Genomic DNA, 21,377 nt, shown 5'->3' with positions numbered 1-21,377 from the left:
AAGAAGCTTTTACCATTGTCCTGCTAAAACAACAACAGATGTACCAAACAACATACTTTCTGAAAATTCTTCAGTAATCACAGTTGTCACTTGTTGTCACAAGAAGAATTTAGAGCTTAAAAAACCCTTTTAATTTGTTAATGTTGTAAGTAAAATACACACTCCACCAATTTTTTATTTGAATGTGTGATGCAAGAATACTAAAGAAAATCCCATTTAAAATGGGGGAAACAACCTTACAATTCCTTAGGAACACTGAAGATGTGCATAATACCTAAGCTGATACTTATTAAATACACCTTTAATATCTCATTACCATCTTGTATTCCTCCATCCTTATCTTCTCCCTTTTTTTTTCATTTCTTACCAGCTTTGTAAACTCTTCAGAGCAAGTTTGCTTTTTTATACAGGACTTGACACAACACAGAGCATTGTACCCTCTGAGCAATTGAGATTTATAACATAAAAGGAAACCAGATCTTAAATTGTCCTGTTATATTCGCTGGTTTCACTTATCACTGATACGCAGATTCTGCCTCAGAAGAATCTTTTGACAGACACTGAACAATCTGATGGCTGGTCAGGAACAGCTGGGGTCTTGGAGAGCTACAAAAGTGTAAGGGGCTATTTAAATTATGAATTCAGCATAACAGGCAAATAATTATGTTTAAAAGATGACCCTATCACCTCAAACTATCAACTGCTAATACCACCATGGGGTTTCCAAGTTAGCAAGTTTTCTCCTCCAAGTTTTCTCCTCCTGAGAAAAGGCTATGGTTTCAGGTTGGCTGCAGATGTGGAACATCACTTCTGTCATATTCACAAGGTTTTATTCATGGCCAGAGCAGTGGAAAAGCAGCAAACAGGTGTCCAAGGCATAATTTTGTAACTATTTAGGACAGGATCAGATATGACAAGTTCCAATCTTAAACTTTTGACTAAATCTGAGAAGCTTAGAACCTGCCTGCACAAGTCCTCTACATACAAGCCATACTTAGGAGGCTGGATTCCCAGGTGCTGGAAGTTCACCTGTTTAGTGGTGAATACAGTGATGGCAGGTTAACAGCTGGGCTTGATCTTAGAGGTCTTTTCCAATCCTAATTATTCTAGGATTCTAGAAAGCCACTGTTTGCAAAGGACTCCACAGAAAAGACAAATCAATTCTTAAACAGCCTAAAGAAGGTTATTACCTTAGAAGGGTTCTGCTGCTTAGCTCGAAGGAGAAAGGTGGTTTCTTGATCCCTAAGATTGTTCATCTATCTTTTTTAGTTGGAATTAAAAAGATAATGGAATTGTTCATAGCAGCGGATGTGGAACAGACCACATTGTCATTTCTTGTGCTGTTTTGCAGAGTACAAGGGGTAAACAAGATAAGTGCAGCAGTTATCATTTATTACATGCTTAAGTCCCATACATCATTTACTACTGGATGAGAGCATCTTGGGAGGGCAGGGGAATTCTGACTGGGAAAGCAGAAGTTCCAGGTAGGGAATGTCTTCTAAAACTAAAAGCAAATAAAGAATCGTCTATCCCTTGTAGCTGTAGGTAAGATTGCTTACATACTTGTAGGGGGATAGAACATAAGTAAATAAAGGTAGTGTAGAAAGTAATCTTACCCCCTAAAGAGTTGCAGCTGAGCCAATTATTAGAGATTGGGAACAGGCCTGATGTTAACAGGCCACACCTGTAGCCAATAAGAAGAGTGTTATAAAAGAGTGCATTGGTGGGAACTGGAGTCAGTTGGCCACTGTGAGGGCAAGGAGGAGTCAGTGCCTAGAGGAGCTGCCTACAAGAAACATCAAGGAGCTATGAAACTGTAGCAATATGGAACCCTTGCAGTGTAATGACAACACATACTGACAGTTTAAAAGACAAACTAAATAAAAACATGCAGCAAGAAACATTTCCCTGAGAAACTACTTCCACTGTTACTTATACTTGAGTATATGTTTAACTGTGGGGGGAGGGAGAAAAAAAGCATTTTCCTAGTTTTATTAACTCCACTGCTCCAATAGGCAAAACATGGAATTGAACAGTAACATAGAAACTGGAAATAAGACACAAGTTTTCATTTTCATCTTTATTATAAAATTATCAAGAAATACTAACATTTTGAAGTTAAATTTAAATAAATCTTCATAGCTCACCAGGCTACCAAAAGGGAAATGAAGGTTAAAGAAGTTAGGCAATGTATTTTGTTCTCCATTACAAACAGTCAGAACTCAGGAACCTGCCATCAGGAAAATCAATTTGTCCAGCACCTCCGCCTCAACTGCTATAAATGAGTAAGTGGCAGAGGCCTCATTACATTTTCTTTATATTTTTCAAAGTAAATTTAAGAACAACAAATGATACACAAAGTGTACAATTGTTTAATATTTTTTAAAGGGATCATTTTTTTGTTAGCTGAAAAATACAGCTCACAAGCATGGCTTTATAATGTTCCAGAACATAAGGAAAGAGTCTTTTAAAAAATACATACAATCTGTTAAAACTTCAGAATTTTTAAGATGTTGAGGCTGATCATTTAAAATGTAGACAAAAAGTTAACACCATATACACAAAGACAGAATTATCAATTGTTTTAGAAGTAACATTTTATATAGAATATGGTCAGTCAAGAATTCATATGCCAGTAAATATAAGCACTGTTCCTTTTATTTTCTCTAAGGCAGAGAGAGTAGGAAGATACACTGCCTTCATAACTATATTAGTTCAAAATCTATTGTTTTGCAAAAAAAACTTTAAGAAAACATGCATCATTCATAATTGTTTACTTCCATTGACTCTTGAAAAACAATACAATTCTTTATTATAATTCTTTAAAAATAGCACAAGCTACAGTACAGCAGCAGCAGTGTGCTATCAGCTCAGATTTGATAGCTGCAGTGAAAATACTTTAAAATATCTTTCTTTGCTTGAGGTTTGAAAAAGAACAGGGATGAACTTACACTCTAACATTGTTGGCAGATGAAAAATTATTGTTTTAACCCACCATATTAACCTGATGGGTTAATATGATTATTCTTCAAAAACCACAAGCCTATAGAACCACAAAATACTTATTCTCTAGGGTCATGTTAAACATTGACCAAGAAGGAAAACTGCAGAGTAACTAGCCCCAGTTATGCCAACTTTTTACCAGTTCACTGGATGGTCAAATATGATTTTGGGGTGGCTGACCACCAGGAACCACCAAAGAAACCCCTGGTACAGAAGAACATGTATACAAAGGGAAGGGAGACTGTGTTAATGATTTTGGGGACATTAATATCATCAATGTCAATGAATATGTATGTAAAATACAGAATATAAACAGGAGCTTTCTCTGTAATCAGCATACAAATATTTCAGAGAAGATACTCCCTCATGCACCTGACCAAATAAAGAATGCCTGCTTCTTAAAGCTACACTGCTGTTAAGGGGTTTTATCTTCACTGGTTTTTGGTAACAAAAGTATCTAAATATGTTCAGATCATCAAAATAAGGGACCACCTTGCACAGAGGGGAGATAGCATTAAACAGATATATTGTCACTTAAAGAATTCTAACTAAAATGCAATTAGTTTTATTTCTGTTACCTTTAGGCACACCATCAGTAATAAGACTAAGTTCAAGAGGCCCCTGGGATGATGTGGAATTTCAGAAGGTATAGATGTTTAAGACCCAGTTCAGTTTTCATTCTCCAGAAGAGTGAAATAATCAATGTGCTGAAACTTCAAGACCTCATTTCCCCAGCTGGTCCAACCAGGCTGTAGATTGCGAGCAAACAACTCCAAGCATTCCACATCTGGCTTGATAAACTCTGCCAGAACTGCTGTGCAAGAGAAAAAAAAAAGACAACAACAATGACAATGGTACAAATAACAATAGTAAAAAAGTAAAACCTCCCCTGTGATGTTGGCAGATGAAAAAAATGAATGTTTCATTAAAAAAGGGTGAGACAGCAAATTAATTTCAGAGGTTTCATCAAACAGCTGTACTATTTATAGTGAGAAAGTAATCTTAAATAAATGCCCTTGAGATTCTGAAAAATACTGTCAAGGCCTTCAATAGCCTTGATTTATTGGTTTTCATTTAGATAAAGGGAAGGAGGATTTATTTCAGCCTCTACATAAATGAGTCCTGAATTTTTTTACTAATATCAACCAAACACCTCCTAAAGCCTCACTTAGCTCCAATAACATGGGGGCAATACTTATATATATAAATAAATAAATACATAAACCCTTTCCTTAATTAGGAGCACACTCTCTTTTCCTCTCTACCTTAAAGGGGATAAAAGTGTTTTTGTAATGACAACTGTTAAAAGTAATACCAGTTAAATAAGTACAGCACTAAAAGGGCTATAAAAATGCAGGAACTATTTTTTTCCCCAATATCAACCTGGCACCTGAAGAGATATTTCTATAACTGTTACTGCTATTCAGTAATATAAATCTCGTATTTCTTTTATAGTTAGGGATTTTTGCTGCCTAAAAGACGTCTGTCATTAACATCAACTGTGTCACTGATCACTGGTATTCTGGAGATAGAAAAAGATCTTGCATTTTGCTTGAAAAGTATTATTGTAAAGGGTTTGTTGTTAAATGTGTTACTTGTCATATAGAACCATTTAGTCTGTGGCTGGTTCGAGGAACTCCTTAACTACGTTTAATGAAATGGCTACAAAAACATGAGAAAAGCAAAGGGTTAAGGAGCAGCCAACACAGAGAAGGCAGAAAGACTGAAAAACTTACCTATACTAAAAACTGCATGTTAAGTTTTGTGTTTTGCTGCTGAAGATAAAAGAAGAAAAATTATGGAAACATGACCCTTTCCAAAGAATACTTTGGTCATTTTTAGATCAGATCTGCTAGTGATTTCTGCATATCTGCCACTTAAAAATAGAGCTCATTAGGCCAACATTTTGCTGCTTCACTCAGTCTCTTCAGATATGATCACTGCATAAAGCAAAAACACATCCAGTCAACATACACCAAAGTATGAGAGGAAATGGTTTTTCTTCTTTTTTTTGGTGCAATCCAAGTACTGACTTTTTGCATCAAGTTTGCCAGTCACAGATGCCCTATGTGAGACTCCAGCTGGTAAGGCCATGGATTGCTCCTGTTGCAGAAAGATGAACACCCGCTTCACTTTCTAGTGTTAGCCAACCCAAGATGCATTTCCTGTCTACATGATCACCTCTTCCAAAGCTCCACTGTATTAAAAACTTTTCTGTAAATATTTTTAATGGGTGTTTCCAGGCTTTTTTGTATTTTGGCATGGTGTAAAAATCTATTAGCCTTCTCCCAATCTTTAACAAATGTCACAAGAATGTCTCAGATGGGCTATCATCAAGGCAGCTTTTAATCTAAAAAATACTGCTACCAGAAGGAATCTTATTCCAAAAACCTGCTTCTTTTAGAGGCAAGATTAAATGTTTAAACAAATCTAGCATTTACAGAGAAGAGTCTGGGAAGTTTAGAGGAAGATGTACATTCTGACAGAAAACTCACACACAGTTTGGTGTCGTGGGTGTTCATCTAATTAAGACACCACTTATGAGTAGTTGCTTAATATCATTTTGCAAACACATCATAATAAAAAAAGTGGTAAAATGTATTGTTCTTTTCACAGCTCCATTAAGATAAGAATTTCTTGGGCATAATTTGCTGACAATTTGATCAGAGGGCCAAAGCACCTCCCCTAGGACGACAAGCTGAGAGTTGGGGGTGTTCATCTTGAAGATGAGAAGGCTCCAGGGAGACCTTATTGTGGATTTTCAATGCTTAAATAGGATCTATGAGAAAGAAGGCAACAAGCTTATTTTAACAGGGCCTGCAGCAATAGGACAGGGGATAAAGGTTTTAAACTAAAATAGGATCAATTGAGACTAGATATAAGAAACAATTGTTTACCATGAGGGTGCTGAAACACTGAACAGATTGCCCAGAGAGGTGGTAGATCTTAAAATTCATAAGTTAAAAATAATCATCATAGCATTAGGTTCTGTAATCCAAAGCAGCTTCAATAGTCACCAAAAACTTTCATGCCTAAAAGAACAAATTTGAAAAGCACACATCAACCAATCTCAAAGACTGGTTCACCAGAAAGCAAAAAAGGGGTAGCCAAGAAACCACTCAGTTCAACAGAAGCAGGAAAAGTGTGCCAGTCTTTCTATCAATTTGGTTCTAGAATTTAAAAAGGAAGTCGCAGGAATCTCCCTCTCTCCTTCTGGCAGAGACAGCATCTTTTTAAACTTGGAGGGCTTTTTAAAAAACCAGACATATTACATATAATTTGAGATCACATTATAGTATGATTCTTCATTGCTAGGTTGTAGGCATTTACATAATCACATCAGGCAGTAACTTGCACTGCAACGAAATTACCATATCAAAAGAGCTGAATTTTGTTGGCTTAAAATCTCATTACATTGGTTTCCGTCAAATAGGAAAAATCAGTGCTCAAGTTCCAAATTATGTCTTCTTTGTTAGACCTTTGTATCACCAGTAGGCTATCTTAACACACATGGATCAGATCTGCAGCCCTCAAGCAAACCCTTGGGGTTTTTCCTCTGAAAACAGCTTAGAGGAGTTCCATCAGTAGAAAAATTAAGTATTGAGTTTTTCTACCACAAGAATAGAATGAAAAACAAAACCCAGAACACAATTACTTCTATCCACTTACAGATATCACCGACAGGAAACAGGTTAAATAGATTATAAACAGCCTGTTCTTTATCATTTGCAGGTGTCACAAACACCAAGACAGCAACTCAGGTACTTGAGCACCTAATGCCCTAGGACACATGAAGTGAGCACAAAGGCAGCTGGCAGACACAACAGCTCCAGAAAACCCATTTCATTCCAAAGCACAATCCAGTGGCCAGGCAGGAGACTTGACACACCTGCACACTCCTAATCCCAGACACATATTGAAGATGCATGCTCAGAAAAATGTTTAAATAAGCTAAAGAATTATCTTTGAAACAAGCAACATTTTTTGAACTTCCACTGCCTAAAAAGCAAGTTCTGCATTGATAAATTGGATATATAAAGTGAAAATAAGCGTCTGCTTTTTCACTGCCTGATCAGTGAGCCGTGCAAAGCACAAAGCACAAGTTATTTCAGTTTAAAATAACCCTTCAAAAGAGTTTGCGACATAGAGGTCCTTATTGACCAATTTGTCTAAACCCTGGACCAGAAAATGATCTGAAATCCAGCTCAAAGATGGCATTACAGCACTCTGTCTTTCCTGAACTTCAAGTTAAACCTAGATGCTGATGCAACAATCAATTAGTCTTACAGCAAGGGCTCACAAGGCCTATAAGGAAACAAAAGGCATTTACTTTTTTTAGTTCCAACCAAACCTTTATAACATGGCCTAATAAACCATCATTGCTACAGGAGGAGGGACCTCCCATGACTCCTCATTGCACAGTTCTGCTGAACATATGCAAATTGGTTAGAACATAGCCAAGAATTAATTCCACTGCTTTTAGGCAAACTCCAACACAACAGCATTATTTTCTGACAATAAATGCATATACTTAAAAACTGGAAGAGCAATGGCTATAACAAGAAAAATCTATAATACAGGAAAAGGAAAAAAGGTGATGTGAAGTTATGTAGAACTTCATACATATCTGTAACAGAGTATCTTTTGTGCTCTCTAAGAGCACCATTGAATTGAATTAGGAAGAAAACCTGCTGTTATTTGAATCAAAACCTGGAGTAATAAAATTTGATTTTAACACATTTGCATAAGGCAGCTTAAGTACATTTACAATGACATATTAGAGCTCTAAGCATTGAACACAGCACATGCATCACCAAAAACCCCTACAGTTGCAATTTCATGGTTAAATGCACTGTAGGAACACAAACATCTCTTTTTGATGGCTTACTTTAATTTACATCTTTCTTTTCCCTCAGAGAGATAAACTCTTATAATCAGTCATTAAGTGGCTACATATGTACCAACATACAACCTTTATTGTTGTAATAAGAAACAAAGTGCCAGACAGCATCAGTAAATACTAATATTTTTGGCTTTGTTACTACTAAAACAAAGCATAAAGAATGTGTGTGACTCATCAAGTGTCCTTCTCCCCCCTTGCCAAATCTCTGCTTCTGTTCAAATTTCTTCTGAACCCCTCTAGGATGTAGCTCAGCTGCTCTCTACTGGCTGCTTGAGATTACTGCCTGGTCATGAAAGCAACACCTTGTACAGCACAGAAGTTAAAGCATCAGCAATCGGCTTTTGCTTTACTGTCTACCTTTTCATTACATAACCATATTGTGCATAGACCTGACAAAAAACCTTTAGGGTACATGTGGATTTTCACAAAAACTTTTTAAACCATTCATATTGCTCCAAGCAAGTTCATTTTTTCAAAGAGAAATACAAATGCTGCACAATGTTACCAAATCCCATTACTCAACTGAAGACTCAAGGAATACACACGAGAAATGAGGAAGGACAGTTTCCTTCAAATTCCACTCAGGGTTATAATTTATAACGTATTCTCCAATATGGTTTCTAGATCTGCCCTATAAAATAATTGCTCCGAGGACCATTGTTGCACTAAAATTTTCCATAATACATCCAAACTGCTGGTTTGCACGCTTGGATGCCTCACAAGTCTCCTGTTTGTGTCCAAGTTTGCTGGTAAATACTGGCTTGCTAAAGAGACCCTAGGTGACAGCCTCATAAATAACCACCCCACTGTTCATTAGCTTAAATCAACACATATACACCCTGCTGTAGCCCTAATTCTTGAAGATGTGGCTTCAGGATGACACTTTTTTCTTCTATTTTTAGCTAACCAAAGTATGTCCTTTCTACTAGCTTTTTAATAGGTGTGTATGTATATATATATAAATGTGGTAATTTAATAAATGCAAGCCCCCAAACACAGATGTTAGAACATCCCTGGAGGTACAACAATTGCTCAGATCAAAAGTAGTTCTACCCCTTGGGAAGAGAAAAAGGAAAGCATATCAGTGAAGCAAAGTGGGACACCTCTCCTCTCCAAGAGCATTAAACATTTCTTCTACCTGCCTTTCTGATGTGAATACAAAGCACCTGGAATATTTGCAGACTCATTGCAAGCTTCCCTTTGGTGGAGGATTACATTGATTTTGCGTGAGATTTTAAATACATTTCTTACCGCAGCCTCGTAAAGTTCTAAGGTGCTGTAATGATGAAAGAAGTACCACTTCCTATTGACTAAATTAGTCCAAGTGCTCCAGAACAATTCTTTGTACTAACTCTAAAAAGTTTAATTTATACCCACACTAACTGGCTGGCTGGAATTACTGCATCAATTTCAGTAAGTGAAATACAACTTCAGTGAGCGAAATATAACTCCTCAGAAACAAGCAAGGCATACCTTATTTTTTGCCTCTTCTTAGCAGTCTTAAAATAGTTAAGTCTTTGGATTTAAAGGCATAATTGCACTGTAGGCATATAGTCAATTCATGCGGATATGTAAACATTTATTTCAGGATGACATAATAAAGAAAGGGATTTCTGCTTTCCTATTTTATGTATTCCCAAAGTTCTCTCCCACACAAGGTACTTTAGGTCATTTGTCACGACTTCATATCTGAAGTACCCGTAAAACTGTTTTTGCAGCATTTAAAAGACAAATTTTGAAAAAGGCAACATTTTTTCTATGTCTACCCAAAATGTTCACACAGCACTACCTGAAGTTCTGGTTTTCACATTAATTTTCTGGGACTAGGGCTGAGGTGCATCAGAATACTTTTAGAGGAACCACAAGTTCTGTTGAGTAAAATTGCTTGACAAACGGGAAATTAAGGCATTTCTAGGTACATCCCATAATGAGGCATCCAAGACCACTGTACTACAGAAACATTAGGCATGAAAACCAAAACATACCAGCAAGAGGAGGTTTATGTGAATGCAGACTGCAGGGTATACTGACAATTAACTGATGCTCTGGAATTGGAAGAACACCTTCAGATTTCCTGTCATACAAATCAGAAAAGAAAAGAAACATGAGAATGAATGTTACCCAATGTGATGCCACAGCTATTGCAGAGTTATTTCAGATGGGAGATAACAGACAGTATGTTCATTCACAAACTTCAAAGTCCAAGGGAAATTAAATGTTGCTCAGACATAATACATAAAACAACAGATTATGAAATCATTGAGGCTTTGGACAAAACATGGTTTACAACAGCCATGCAAAGCCACTGAGAACAAACAATGCAGTCTTTTATGTCATAATGTATGGAACAACAGCAGCATCCCCAAAATGGCATCAGCCTGTGCCAAGGACTCGTGGTCCAAGACAACCTGTCAGCAAAGGAAGCCCTGCCCACAAGGCTTTTGTCTAAGAGTTTCCCAAGACAGCAGATGCAGGAACAGAGGGGGGTTCCATTCTTTAGTCTCACTAAGGCACTCCCTTACTCCAAAGCTAATAAGGCTATCTTTAGGTTCACAATCAGCCAAGAGATTTTGGGACATTATATTGCATTATGAGTTATTGATACATACAAAGGGAATCCTAGCAGCTGAAAAAAAAAAGACATTTACCATAAATATCCTGACATACCTTAAGGCTTCCTTTACATTTCCTTGAACTCTCCCCAATATGAGAACTTCATAGGGTTTTTTGTGCAAAGAATCCAAAGGCAACACAAATTCTCCAGCTGTAGTAATCTGACACAAGAGAGTTAAAAATATACAGTAGAAAATTTTAATATCCCATATTTTCCCAGGACCTTTTCCTTTAAAAAAAGGAGGATATTGATGATATCACAGCTTTCAAATACCAAAGTAAATGGGAAGTAAATAGACAAATGAGAAGAACACAAAGTGTCATAGTGCAAGTCTTCTCAGTCTCCAAGAAAGCAACAAAATAAATTAAGAACTTACTTTTACCCAGTGCCACTCAGCAAGTGTTTTCACTGACCAGTGAGGATAAAGTTCATCCTTAACAAAACGTAAGTGCTTCTGTCTGTTAGTCACCCACGTGACTACAAGACAATTTGGAGCAGCTAGTGCTGGTACAGGAATCTGCTTGATTTGCCATGAAGACAAGGAGCTGTACCTATGTCAATAAAGTGAGAAAGCAAATTAGCATATACCTACCATAAAACTTTCAAAGCAAAACAAATTGATAAAAAAATTACACAGACCAGTCACTTCAAGAATTATCTCTTGACAATCTAAGTCATAAAAATAGTTCAAGACTGACACCCAGTGGACAATTCTGAGAGATTTGATATAAAATCATTAGTGTATGAACATAAGTTTTGCTGAGCAGAACCTTGAACTATGTACTTCCACTATGCCTTGAAATAAAGCACTATTAGTTGTGACTCTTAAGTTTAGGAGCCCATGTTTCTTTTCATTTAAGAACTATCAGATGTAACTCAATATTCTCATCTTTGTGCCAGAACAAAGCTATTTAGTGAACAGCTTCTTAGGCAATGTAATTTCTCATAATAAACTCTCTTCTGAATGAAAATGACAAGTGAGTCACACTAATTTGAATGGCAAGAGAAGAGGTCATTAGAGATAACAACTTCTCCAATTATTTTCACAAGTTGTTCATTTTTTTTAATTATCAGCCATGGTAGAAGTTTTCTAGGTTATTCAAAACCCTTCTTCACTTTTCTGAGCTAACTGAATGCTACATTGGTGAATCCAGGATGCTTTCCAGATCCTGTCCTGTTCTACCAATTTTTTTCATGATGCAATTCTACGCTATCAATAAACTGCAGCTTGTGGAACCTACACATTGCAGCACCAAAAATATTGGCACGCTGCCTAATGAAAATTGGCAGCCACCATGTGGGTAGCCACAACCCTACACAATGCTACAGTGAGAAACAGTGAACAAGGATAAAATCCAAATACCTCCTGGACTGTCTAGAGGAGAAAATATTCACCTAGATGAGAAATGCTTCACAATTATTAGCTGCCAACAAGATAATGATGAGCAGTGATAGCTCCTCCACTTTTTGCCTTTATTTCATAAGGGAGAAAGGATCTTGGTGACTAACTTATGCTCATAACTACAATTATTCTCTGAGTACCTTATATACTCAAGAAAGACACTTCTGAATGAGAAAAGTCTCATTTGAATGAGAGTTTAGAGAGGTTTCTGAAGGGCTTTCAAAGGACAGCCTACACATCAGTCTCTACATATTCAAATTTTATGTCTTCATAACAAGATCAAAAGCCATGGCAAACTTTATTCTAGAAAAGTTGTAAGACCATATTTCCTGTCTACCCTTCTTTCAAAGAGATACAATTCTACGGTAATCAAGAGGACTCCACTAGCATAAACATGATGTTACTCAGCAGTGGAGGAAGCCCATAAAAATTTAAGTTAGTAAGTTCATAAACTACAGTACTCAGAGCTCCTATTGCACTAGATGATTTCACTGCTGCATTATCATGTTCTTCTAAACATCAGACTGAAGCTTAAGCTACACTTCAAATTAAATAAAAATGCACTCAAACTTGTGAGCAATATTTCAGTCCTGGAAATACTTACATATTTATCTAGCTTTATGTCCACTGAAGTAACCTTACTAATTACAAACTAATATGTGCATGATCTGGGCTGTACAGAACAGCTGAATCCATACTTTCTTTGTAAAGAGCTAACATTCTCTCACCAGCTAGATAATTCAAGATCTACTCTTGCAAATATCTTGTATGCCAAATATCCAACATATTTCAGTGAAACACCTAAGGCAGTCCATAGATTTGAAGGTAAGCATGTGTGAAAATATTTACAAGTTTGAGCTACAGTCTCACAGTTATACTGGTCCTGGATTGGATCAATATATCAAAATATAAATTACCCTTCGTAAGCTACAATGACAAAGTTTGTTTGATTTTACTATAAAACATACCTGTTACTCCTTTTAACAGACTTGTTCTCCCATGGTGGATCAATCACAATTACATCATATTTTTTCTTGTCTGGCAAGTGAAATTAAAAAAAAAAAGAAAAATGAGTAAAGTAGCTTTAAAAAATATCTATGAGTTAAAACAGATATATAGCAAAACTGCAAATTTCTTCTGTTCTTTTCAAATAAGAAGTTAAAAGACTTTTGACATGCTTGTTTTAATTCAGATAATCACATCCAGAAAATTCAATATTTTTTGGCTGATTACCTAAGGAAAAGACTTCTATGTGGTCTGTGTCAGATCCCTCTAAGAAATTTCAAGTATCTTTAGGACTTTCAGGGAAAGAAAGGATAGCAGAGTGCAAGTCTCAAAAATAAAATTTTTTCAAAGTTTCCCAACAGAAGCTATGCAATAAGGCACCCAGCTGAGTGAAAAGCTACAGCCCTGAATGCAAGATTTCTGTCCTGTTTGATCTTTTATCAGGCCAACAGAGACAAGCAGAGCTTCAAGCCAGCTCTAGAAAACTGTTTTGCACTACTGGAGGTAAAGAGAGACAGATAGCTAGACATAGTGTATGAAATGGGAATCAGTGAAGAGTAAAAGAACCAATAGAGTTTTAATGGGAGAAGTTGAGTTTACTTTAGCTGGAGGATAAAAGATACAGAACACATCCATGAAAAAACAGAACTCTCCAATTTTAATACTCCAGAGAACATTTTTGTTCTTTCATTTAGTCTGACAGCAAGAACAACAGCTTAGTATCTGATGTTCATGAAATGTGATTGCTACACATTATTCATTTAACACTGGAGGTGTTATCCTCACAGTGGACTGACCAGCAAGAATTACTTCTCTTTTGGCAGGTGAAAGGAAAGATGAAAAATAATAATTAAAATGGACAGCAGATTTACTCAGGAAAAAAGTCTACAGTCACAGCATTATGTTAACATTCACTGTTGTTTATTTCAAAAGCATTTGCTCAGATTTCTTGGACTGCTCTGTAACTCCTTGGAGAATCTTATATGCTCCACTGTGGAGAGTGGTAGCAGAATGATAATAATCTTCTTTCTTTCCTACAGATGAAAACAGCTTCCTAGCTAGATTTTGGACTTCAAATGCAAAATTATTATTTAGATAGTAAGATTCTACCTCCTGAATATCTTCTCAATAAAAAGCAAAATTAAAAAATCATAGCATCTAAGTTACATATGCTTCCTCTCTTCTCATGTGCAATTAAAAAAAAACCTAAAATTACTGATTAGAGGGAAGAGCACTAATGCCCAGCTCTTGCTCACAGGCAACATCTTTCCTGTAAGACTCTGATAAATCCTAGCTATGATTGATAGTGATAAAAATAATAGTAATAATAATGAAGGTCAATTAGAAAACTAATGGAATGGCACTGAAGACTGATGCATGCTGTCAGCTTAAGGCTGGGGATAGTGCCTTGGATAGCTTTTGATCTACTTTTACAGAGAACTTGATTATTCCAAAATCCCCTCATTTCCCTGTCACTGATTTTTACATAAGCCAATACCCTCAGCTGTGAAACACAGCAGCTGAAAAGTCAAGTCATGCTTGCTACTGGTGGTCTTGCTAAAGTGGTGTTGCCCTCCAGCTGGGTGCAACAGCCTCTCAAACTGTTACCCTCCCTGGGGGATACTGGGTTTTGTTCCACGACCTGTTTATTCCAATCTAAAAAGACCCTGCCACTGAACAGGATGAGTCTGTAAGTGAACATTAGCTTTATGGTGCACTATCTCATCCCTCCCCCATGGATTAATCTAGCTAAAAATCAAGACAGCAGACCACCACTTCAGCAGCAGCATGGACCTACCTATGCTAAAGGCTTATGTGGTGGGACAGGGACACAGCAGCACAGCTAGTCTCAATTCAATGTGTTTCTGTGACTTCTACGCTGACAGAGGCCCAGAACACGCTCACAAACTCCTGTATTTTGGCTGAGACTTTTAAAGGAGCCTCCTGGAGACAAATAATCCCCTCATAACATGATTTCCTAGCCACTCAACATTCCTTTGGAAGTCCTTATCTATTTGCACAAAGTTAGAAATATCACCTTGAAAGCCTGCAGCAGCATTTGCTATGAGTGAAATGCTGTAGCTAAAATCTGTTCATTGAGTCATCTTGATATTAACTGCCCTTCTTGGGCAGGAGAAAAACACCTAAAGATACTTACAGTTCAGCAGGGGCTGTAAACATGAAATATCAGATAAGAGGAAACTGCTTCTTGGTGGCACCAAGTATTTCTGCCCCATTAACACAATTCTCTTTGCACAGTTTGAGCTGTTTTCCACAATACACGAAAGCAGGTCCTGCTCTGCACTGGAGGTTTCCTCCTCTAGCACACATACAGCTTGATGGTCACTTTCATTCACAGCTGGAAACTGCTTTGCCATTTCACATAGTTCAGCCAACCCACAGACAATGTGCTGAGGAACATTACTCTTCCTGCAACTGAGTTTTGCAGTCATACAGTGAAGAAAACCACTTTTGAGTCCCTCTTGGACTAAATCCAAAGTCCCTTCCCAAATGAGCTTCCTGACCTGTATGGTGACAAAAAAAAAAAAAAAAACCAAAAAAAACAAACAAACAAAAAAAAACAAACAAAAAAAAAAAAAAAGAAAAAAAGAAAAGATCTTTCAAGTGTCTGTTTGACCAGGGAATGCAACTGAAATCAAAACATTTTCAATCTGCAGGTGGGGAAAAGGATCCTTGCCAATAACTGAGATCATTGGCTCAAAAGCTACAAAGGTATTATAATAAGGCATCTTGGTCTAACCCCAGCTGGCAACCAAGTACCACACAGCCATTCGCTCACACCACATGCCTCCCAGTCCCTGGTGGGGAGAAGAATCCAAGGAAAAGAAGCAAACCTCATAGGCTACTGTAAGATCAGTTTAAAAACTGAAATTAAAAAATTATTATCATTATTTTTATTATTGAAAAGTGGGAGTGAGACAGAAGTAAGGCCCAAAAGACACAAGTGATGCTCAGTAAGAACACCTACTGACTGATGTCCAGCCCATCCCTCAGTAGCAAATCCATGGCTCCTGGCCAACACCTATTGTTTAGTGAGCATGATATCCTATATCCTATGGAATATCCCTCTGGCCAGTTCAGGGCACCTGTCCTGGCTGTGTTCCCTCCCAGCTTCCTTTGTGCACCTGCTCATTGGCAGAGCACAGGAAACTGAAAACTCCTTGACTCAGGGTAAGCACAGCTTAACACGCTAATGTTTCAATTGTTGCTGTCAACATTACCCTCATGCTAAACCCAAAATGAGAATATTTGATGTTTTCCGATCTATCCTGACCAGGCTGGAAAGGACAAAGCAGCTGCACCTGGGTGCAGACATTTGGGCAACAGACCTAGCTTTAGCATTCAATATGTTGACTCTGGGGCTTTTTAGAAGTCTTAGGTTTATTTTTCATTTGCAGCACTCCCAACTCCATCAACTCTGCATTAGCTGTCCAGCTACCAAACAGAAAACTAACTCTATCCCAACCAAAACCAGGACACCACGCTGTTGTTGGTTTTCATGTTTTGGTAAAGTTACAATAATTAGAATGCTGGAGAAAGAAAGAGCAAGAAACTACTGAATAAAACATCTCAGACAACAGATGTGGAATATCATTGTTTCAACCAAACACAAATTTCAAAGTAATTATCTGAAGTTTAATTTAAAATTCTAATTTAATTTCAAGTTACTGTGCCCATGAACATCTTTTTAATTAAAATGTATACTGGGATCTAAAAATCAGTCATTTTCCACATTTCAATTCACTTCATAAAACAACAGTTTATGCATTTTACAGTCATACAGAAGTACCATCAGTAAATCAAATTAAAGTATCAGAACTCAATTTTTGCAACTTTTCTAAGTGGCAAACATCTCAAATAGCCTGTTAGTCAGTCCAGGATGACACAAGTCTTGGATGTATTTACACTGTCATTTACCTACTGGGGAGTCAGCACCTCTGCTTCACAAAATTTAGAGACCCATTTTATTCCAAATCATGGAGCCTTTATGAGTTTTGATTGTCAGTGAGGTGGGTTTATCCATTTGTCTACTGTCAGTTACAGGGGCTTTATTAAAGCCCCTGTAAAAAGCCATTATACTGTGGTTTCAAAAGCTTCTGATTACAGAATCTTCAGGATTACAAGAGGGCTTTACAAAATGCACTTTATTACAATTCCCAGATTAGTGGAAGGGGAAGAAAGATTTTTTTTTTTTTATAATTTAATAGCGCCACCTCTAGATATCAGACAGTACAGAGTTATAAATTTTTAGTACCTAGGTTTGTGATAAGAAAAGCTCATATTGCTTCAACAGAATTAATAAACACATCTTCAGAAATTATACCTTCTTACATGAATGTGTTAATTTACAGATGGACAAAGTCTTGAATATGAAGCAATCAAAGCAGGAGATTTAACAAATGGCTGCTGAAGGAGTTTAGCATATTTTGTACTGTTCCCTATGTTGACACTGGCTGAAATTCATAAACGGATTCAACAGCTGAAATTCATAGATTCACTTGCAAAAACAAAAAATTGCAGTTGTTTGGGTTTATTTTTGATGAGTCTACAGATATAAATAAGTGTCAAAACAATCTGGCTTAACTTGCAGAGGTATAACCTTTAATAACACAAATTTAGTAAAAACCCAATACTTTCTAATCTGTGAATGATACAAGAGGCTAACTGGAGTCACTAATTTTTCTAAACTCTGTATTTTCCACATATTCACCAAATATCACCAAAGTTACACAAACCTCCAAGGCATCAAACTTCTTTTTTTAATTTCTTTCCTTATTTCTATTGTTGAATGATTTTACAGCTTATTCACAAAAATAATCACAGGACCTCTACACTGTATCAGCAAGTTTACACACGGACATATTTACTACAAGATTGTTGCCATATAAAAGAAAAAAGCGTAGTCATCTAAATGTAGTTCAAGCAGAAAAGATTTCAGCAAAAAGCCCAATATGATTAAACCTTTGTGAAAGGAAAGAAAACAAGTGTAGCTCCTAGTTCAGGTTCACATTACTATTTGGAAAAGCAGTAAGAATACATCAAACATTACCTACAGATTGCATTTCTACAATTCACTACTATGTTTCAGTGTAATTCAGTTGTATCTTGACCAGTACACAACTGACATAAGCATACAGACTTGAATTCAAATTCATTCATAATGTTTTAGTAGGACAATATAAAATGTTAGAGAAAGATGATTTTTTTTTTCAATTGCAGAATAAGATATTTTGAAGCACATTTGGTCACAAAGTGTTGAGTAACTCCAGCACAGTGTCCTGAAACACTGAAAACTCATCTTCAGAACAGGTTACACTGCCAATTTCAAATCAGCCAATTCCTAATCTTCAACTCATCACAACACAATGTTCAGTTGTCTGTAACAGCCCAAGTTACTTTGTGAATGCAGCTTCCAGGTCTTTCTAATGTCTCAGATGCAACTTCACATGTATCCACATAAAAGATCCATGCTGTAAACACAAATTCAAATGAGGACTGGAGAGATTGACCAGTCCTTTCCCTTTCCTTCTTTTCACCAGTGGAACAAGCTACCAAACCAGAATTTGTTGGCAACCATGCCCTTCACTCGGCACACGCCCAAAGTCAAGTAGCAGGTACTTGCAAAATATACATTTTTCCAACTTACCTTAGAATGGTATTCCAAAGCATCCAGTTCACCTTGGTTGAACACACATTTCCTTTTACGTTTCTGCAGAATTAGCAAAAACCAACAACAAAATCCATATCATTCCACAATGAAATCAAAGGGAAAAAGACACCAAACATACCTGAATTACAAATGAACTCTAAAAGCAAAAGAAAGTTTCCTGTTTTTCTATCACAAGTACAAGTCAAATAAGCAAAAAGATCTGAAAATACCTAACCTGCTGCAGGCTTTCACAAGGTACATAGGCTTAAAGCTGTTTTAAATTATTCATGGCACTAGGATCTGAAGGCACCTAGTGCACAGTTTGTGCTTATGCCTCCTTTGGGCCCATACTAATTTCAGCTGCCAAGGGCAGTTTACCAATTAGAGAAAAAAATTAACTATGTCTTCATGATTACATTTATTGGCTTAGACAAGTGACTTATTTTCTTTTGTCCATATGGAACAGTACTAAACAACACTGAAAGTAAATTCATACCGTCCTTCCCAGCTTGCTAATCTGCACAATCTCAACAGCTACCACAGCTTCAGACTGTGTACCTGACCACAACCAGTGTCAGGAGATTTCTGGAGCAATCCACTGCTTATGAGACACAGAATGCACATTACTGACATGAGGGACACAGGAATATTCTCAAAACTTCCCACTCTTCTACACTACCTAAAAAGACTTGGGTATGCAAAACCATATTAGCAGCACATTATTTATCAAGGGATTACTGTAATTTACTGTGTTACAGATAACATACCTTCCTAGCAGTGGCAAGAGAATCTCCAGTGTCACTCTTTGCTCCTTCTTGGTGTTCCTCTCTGCTGCTGCTGGCCTTTATTTCTGTCAGACTCACCTCAGGGCATCCCTGACACAGCTGCTCCTCAGGAGCTGCAGCTATATGGGGCTTAGAAACATCAAAGAACTCCTCCCGAAACACATATCTCATTTTTGCTCTTTTACCTTCTGTTTCTATGGCATTTCCAGGACAGTAAGAAGGACCGTTGCTTGATGAAGGGGTGGTAGCAAAAGCAGAAATACTGTGACAGTCTTCAGTAGATGTGGCAGAAGTATTGGGAGTGACACCACCAGGCTGTGCAAAGGAGTCACAGATCTCATAGCCACACTGGTTGATGAAAGAGAGATGATCCACAAGCCATCCCACTGCCAGACGATGTACGATGGACATCGTAAGTCCCCTTTTCAGGACGAAAAATCAGCTCCCTGAAACCACGGCCTTCATCAACCATTTGCCCTTCCTGGAGCAACCTCCTCCTGTGGGAATTTTTATAAGAATTCTTTACAGAATTATCTTAATAATAATATTAATAATAATATGTCCTGTTTAATAAATTAGCACCTGCCTTCTCACAGACATTTCCATGCCCACACAGGGCACACTGTTGAAACTCCTGACTTCAGCTGCTTTCCCCATTATGTTCATCCCTATACCACTATATTTTTATAGCAGCTAAATTTTACACAACTTTTTTATACTTTTATACAGCATGCACTTACTCTTTTTAACAAGTCAGAAAACAGCCCTATGACCCACCAATTAAGTCTAACACTATGTGGTATGTGTGTATATCTACACACTGCATATACACCACCTATACATGCATTTACACTACATGACTTTACTATATATGTTACACACACGCTATGTAGATTACATATATACTATTTATATGCACATGCTATATATACACACATATGCTATATATATTCACACATGTGAAAAATGCCAATCACTTGCTTTTAAAATTTTTAAAGTTTAATAGTAATAAAAATGGTTATAAAAATAGCAATATAATTAGAGTAATAATTATTTGGACAATTTGGATTAGGACAATATGAGACAATAGAAACAAAGAGTTACGGATGTCCGGGTACCTTTTTCTGGGCAGCATAAGCCTAAAAAAGGACAGCCATTAATGAAGGATTAACCCCTAAAAACAATAACCTGTTGCATATTCATACACCTCATACATGACAAATAAATTCCATTCAAACACAGGATTCTGTCTGGTCAGTGTCAGCTTCTTCCTCTCAACCCTAACTGGCATCTTTATGGCTGAGTGAGGAGGGAAGAAGTTAGAGAATTTATTGCTCTCTTATCAGGAGAAACTTTCTCTGAAAGATTTAGGTGTCCTGTGGCTTGCTATCTCGCTGCGAGTCCTTTCTTTAAAAAAATATCTTACACAGCATAGTTTCTATTTTAACATTTTGTTATAACCTAAAACTACATTTAACACACTACTCAAGAAAATTAATACAGCATCACTTTCTAACATAACACATATAATATTCATTTTAATATTTGCGAAAAGCCAATCATAAAATATGCATTTTTCATACACATAAACACACACATATATGCACATATACACACTATAGTTATATATACGTGCATACACTGTATCTACACACACACACAAATATACATACATATACATATAGACACATATATCACTATGACAGCACCCGGGAGCAGTAACACAGGCACAAGGGCAGGGGCAGCCGCGGCCCCAGCGCTGCTGAGGCCGGGCGCCGACTCCCATCCCCGCGGGCTCACAGGGACCGAGAGCTCGGGCTCTTCCCTAGGAAAACTCTCGGCGGCCGGAGAAAAACCCGGGGCTCGCCGTGGCCCGGCAGCGCCTGTCAGACACTAACCGTGGGCACATCCACGTCGCCGTACGGCCATGGCCCTTCCCCGAGCCTTTCCGGGGGTGGAGCCTCCTCCTCTCTGTTTCCCCCGCTCCTCCTCCT

General features: G+C 37.3%; 1 protein-coding gene across 4 annotated transcripts; it reads right to left on the bottom strand.

Annotated features, from left to right (window-relative positions):
* Nucleotides 1-2,065: 2,065 nt before the first annotated feature.
* Nucleotides 2,066-21,348, bottom strand: METTL4 (methyltransferase 4, N6-adenosine). 4 transcript variants are annotated; one of them, XM_059486580.1, is made up of 10 exons: nucleotides 21,282-21,348; nucleotides 19,366-19,880; nucleotides 18,596-18,658; nucleotides 15,086-15,452; nucleotides 12,891-12,960; nucleotides 10,897-11,071; nucleotides 10,574-10,680; nucleotides 9,892-9,980; nucleotides 4,740-4,778; nucleotides 2,066-3,817 (listed from the first exon to the last, which is right to left on the bottom strand). In XM_059486580.1, the coding sequence occupies exons 2-9, from the start codon at nucleotides 19,792-19,794 to the stop codon at nucleotides 4,759-4,761; spliced, it is 1,320 nt and encodes a 439-aa protein (XP_059342563.1). In that variant the 5' UTR covers nucleotides 19,795-19,880; nucleotides 21,282-21,348; the 3' UTR covers nucleotides 2,066-3,817; nucleotides 4,740-4,758. The 4 variants fall into 4 exon arrangements, with proteins under 4 accessions (XP_059342563.1, XP_059342537.1, XP_059342545.1 ...); XM_059486554.1 differs by lacking the exon at nucleotides 4,740-4,778; XM_059486562.1 differs by lacking the exon at nucleotides 4,740-4,778 and having other exon boundaries at nucleotides 2,066-3,814.
* Between the last annotated feature and the right edge of the window lie 29 nt (nucleotides 21,349-21,377).

The sequence above is a fragment of the Ammospiza nelsoni genome, chromosome 1 (genome assembly GCF_027579445.1).
Source record: "Ammospiza nelsoni isolate bAmmNel1 chromosome 1, bAmmNel1.pri, whole genome shotgun sequence".
NCBI lineage: Eukaryota > Metazoa > Chordata > Aves > Passeriformes > Passerellidae > Ammospiza > Ammospiza nelsoni.
This window is presented reverse-complemented; position numbering and strand designations above follow the sequence as displayed.

What these genes read in the sequence shown, in the direction of transcription:
- METTL4 (XM_059486554.1), bottom strand. Translation starts at nt 19,794, where the DNA reads ATGTCCATCGTACATCGTCTGGCAGTGGGATGGCTTGTGGATCATCTC. An exon ending in TCTGTTAAAAGGAGTAACAG is followed by an intron (nt 11,072 to 12,890) that starts GTATGTTTTATA and finishes TTATTGACATAG; the next exon opens with GTACAGCTCCTTGTCTTCAT. An exon ending in ACATAAACCTCCTCTTGCTG is followed by an intron (nt 3,818 to 9,891) that starts GTATGTTTTGGT and finishes TCTCTTGCACAG; the next exon opens with CAGTTCTGGCAGAGTTTATC.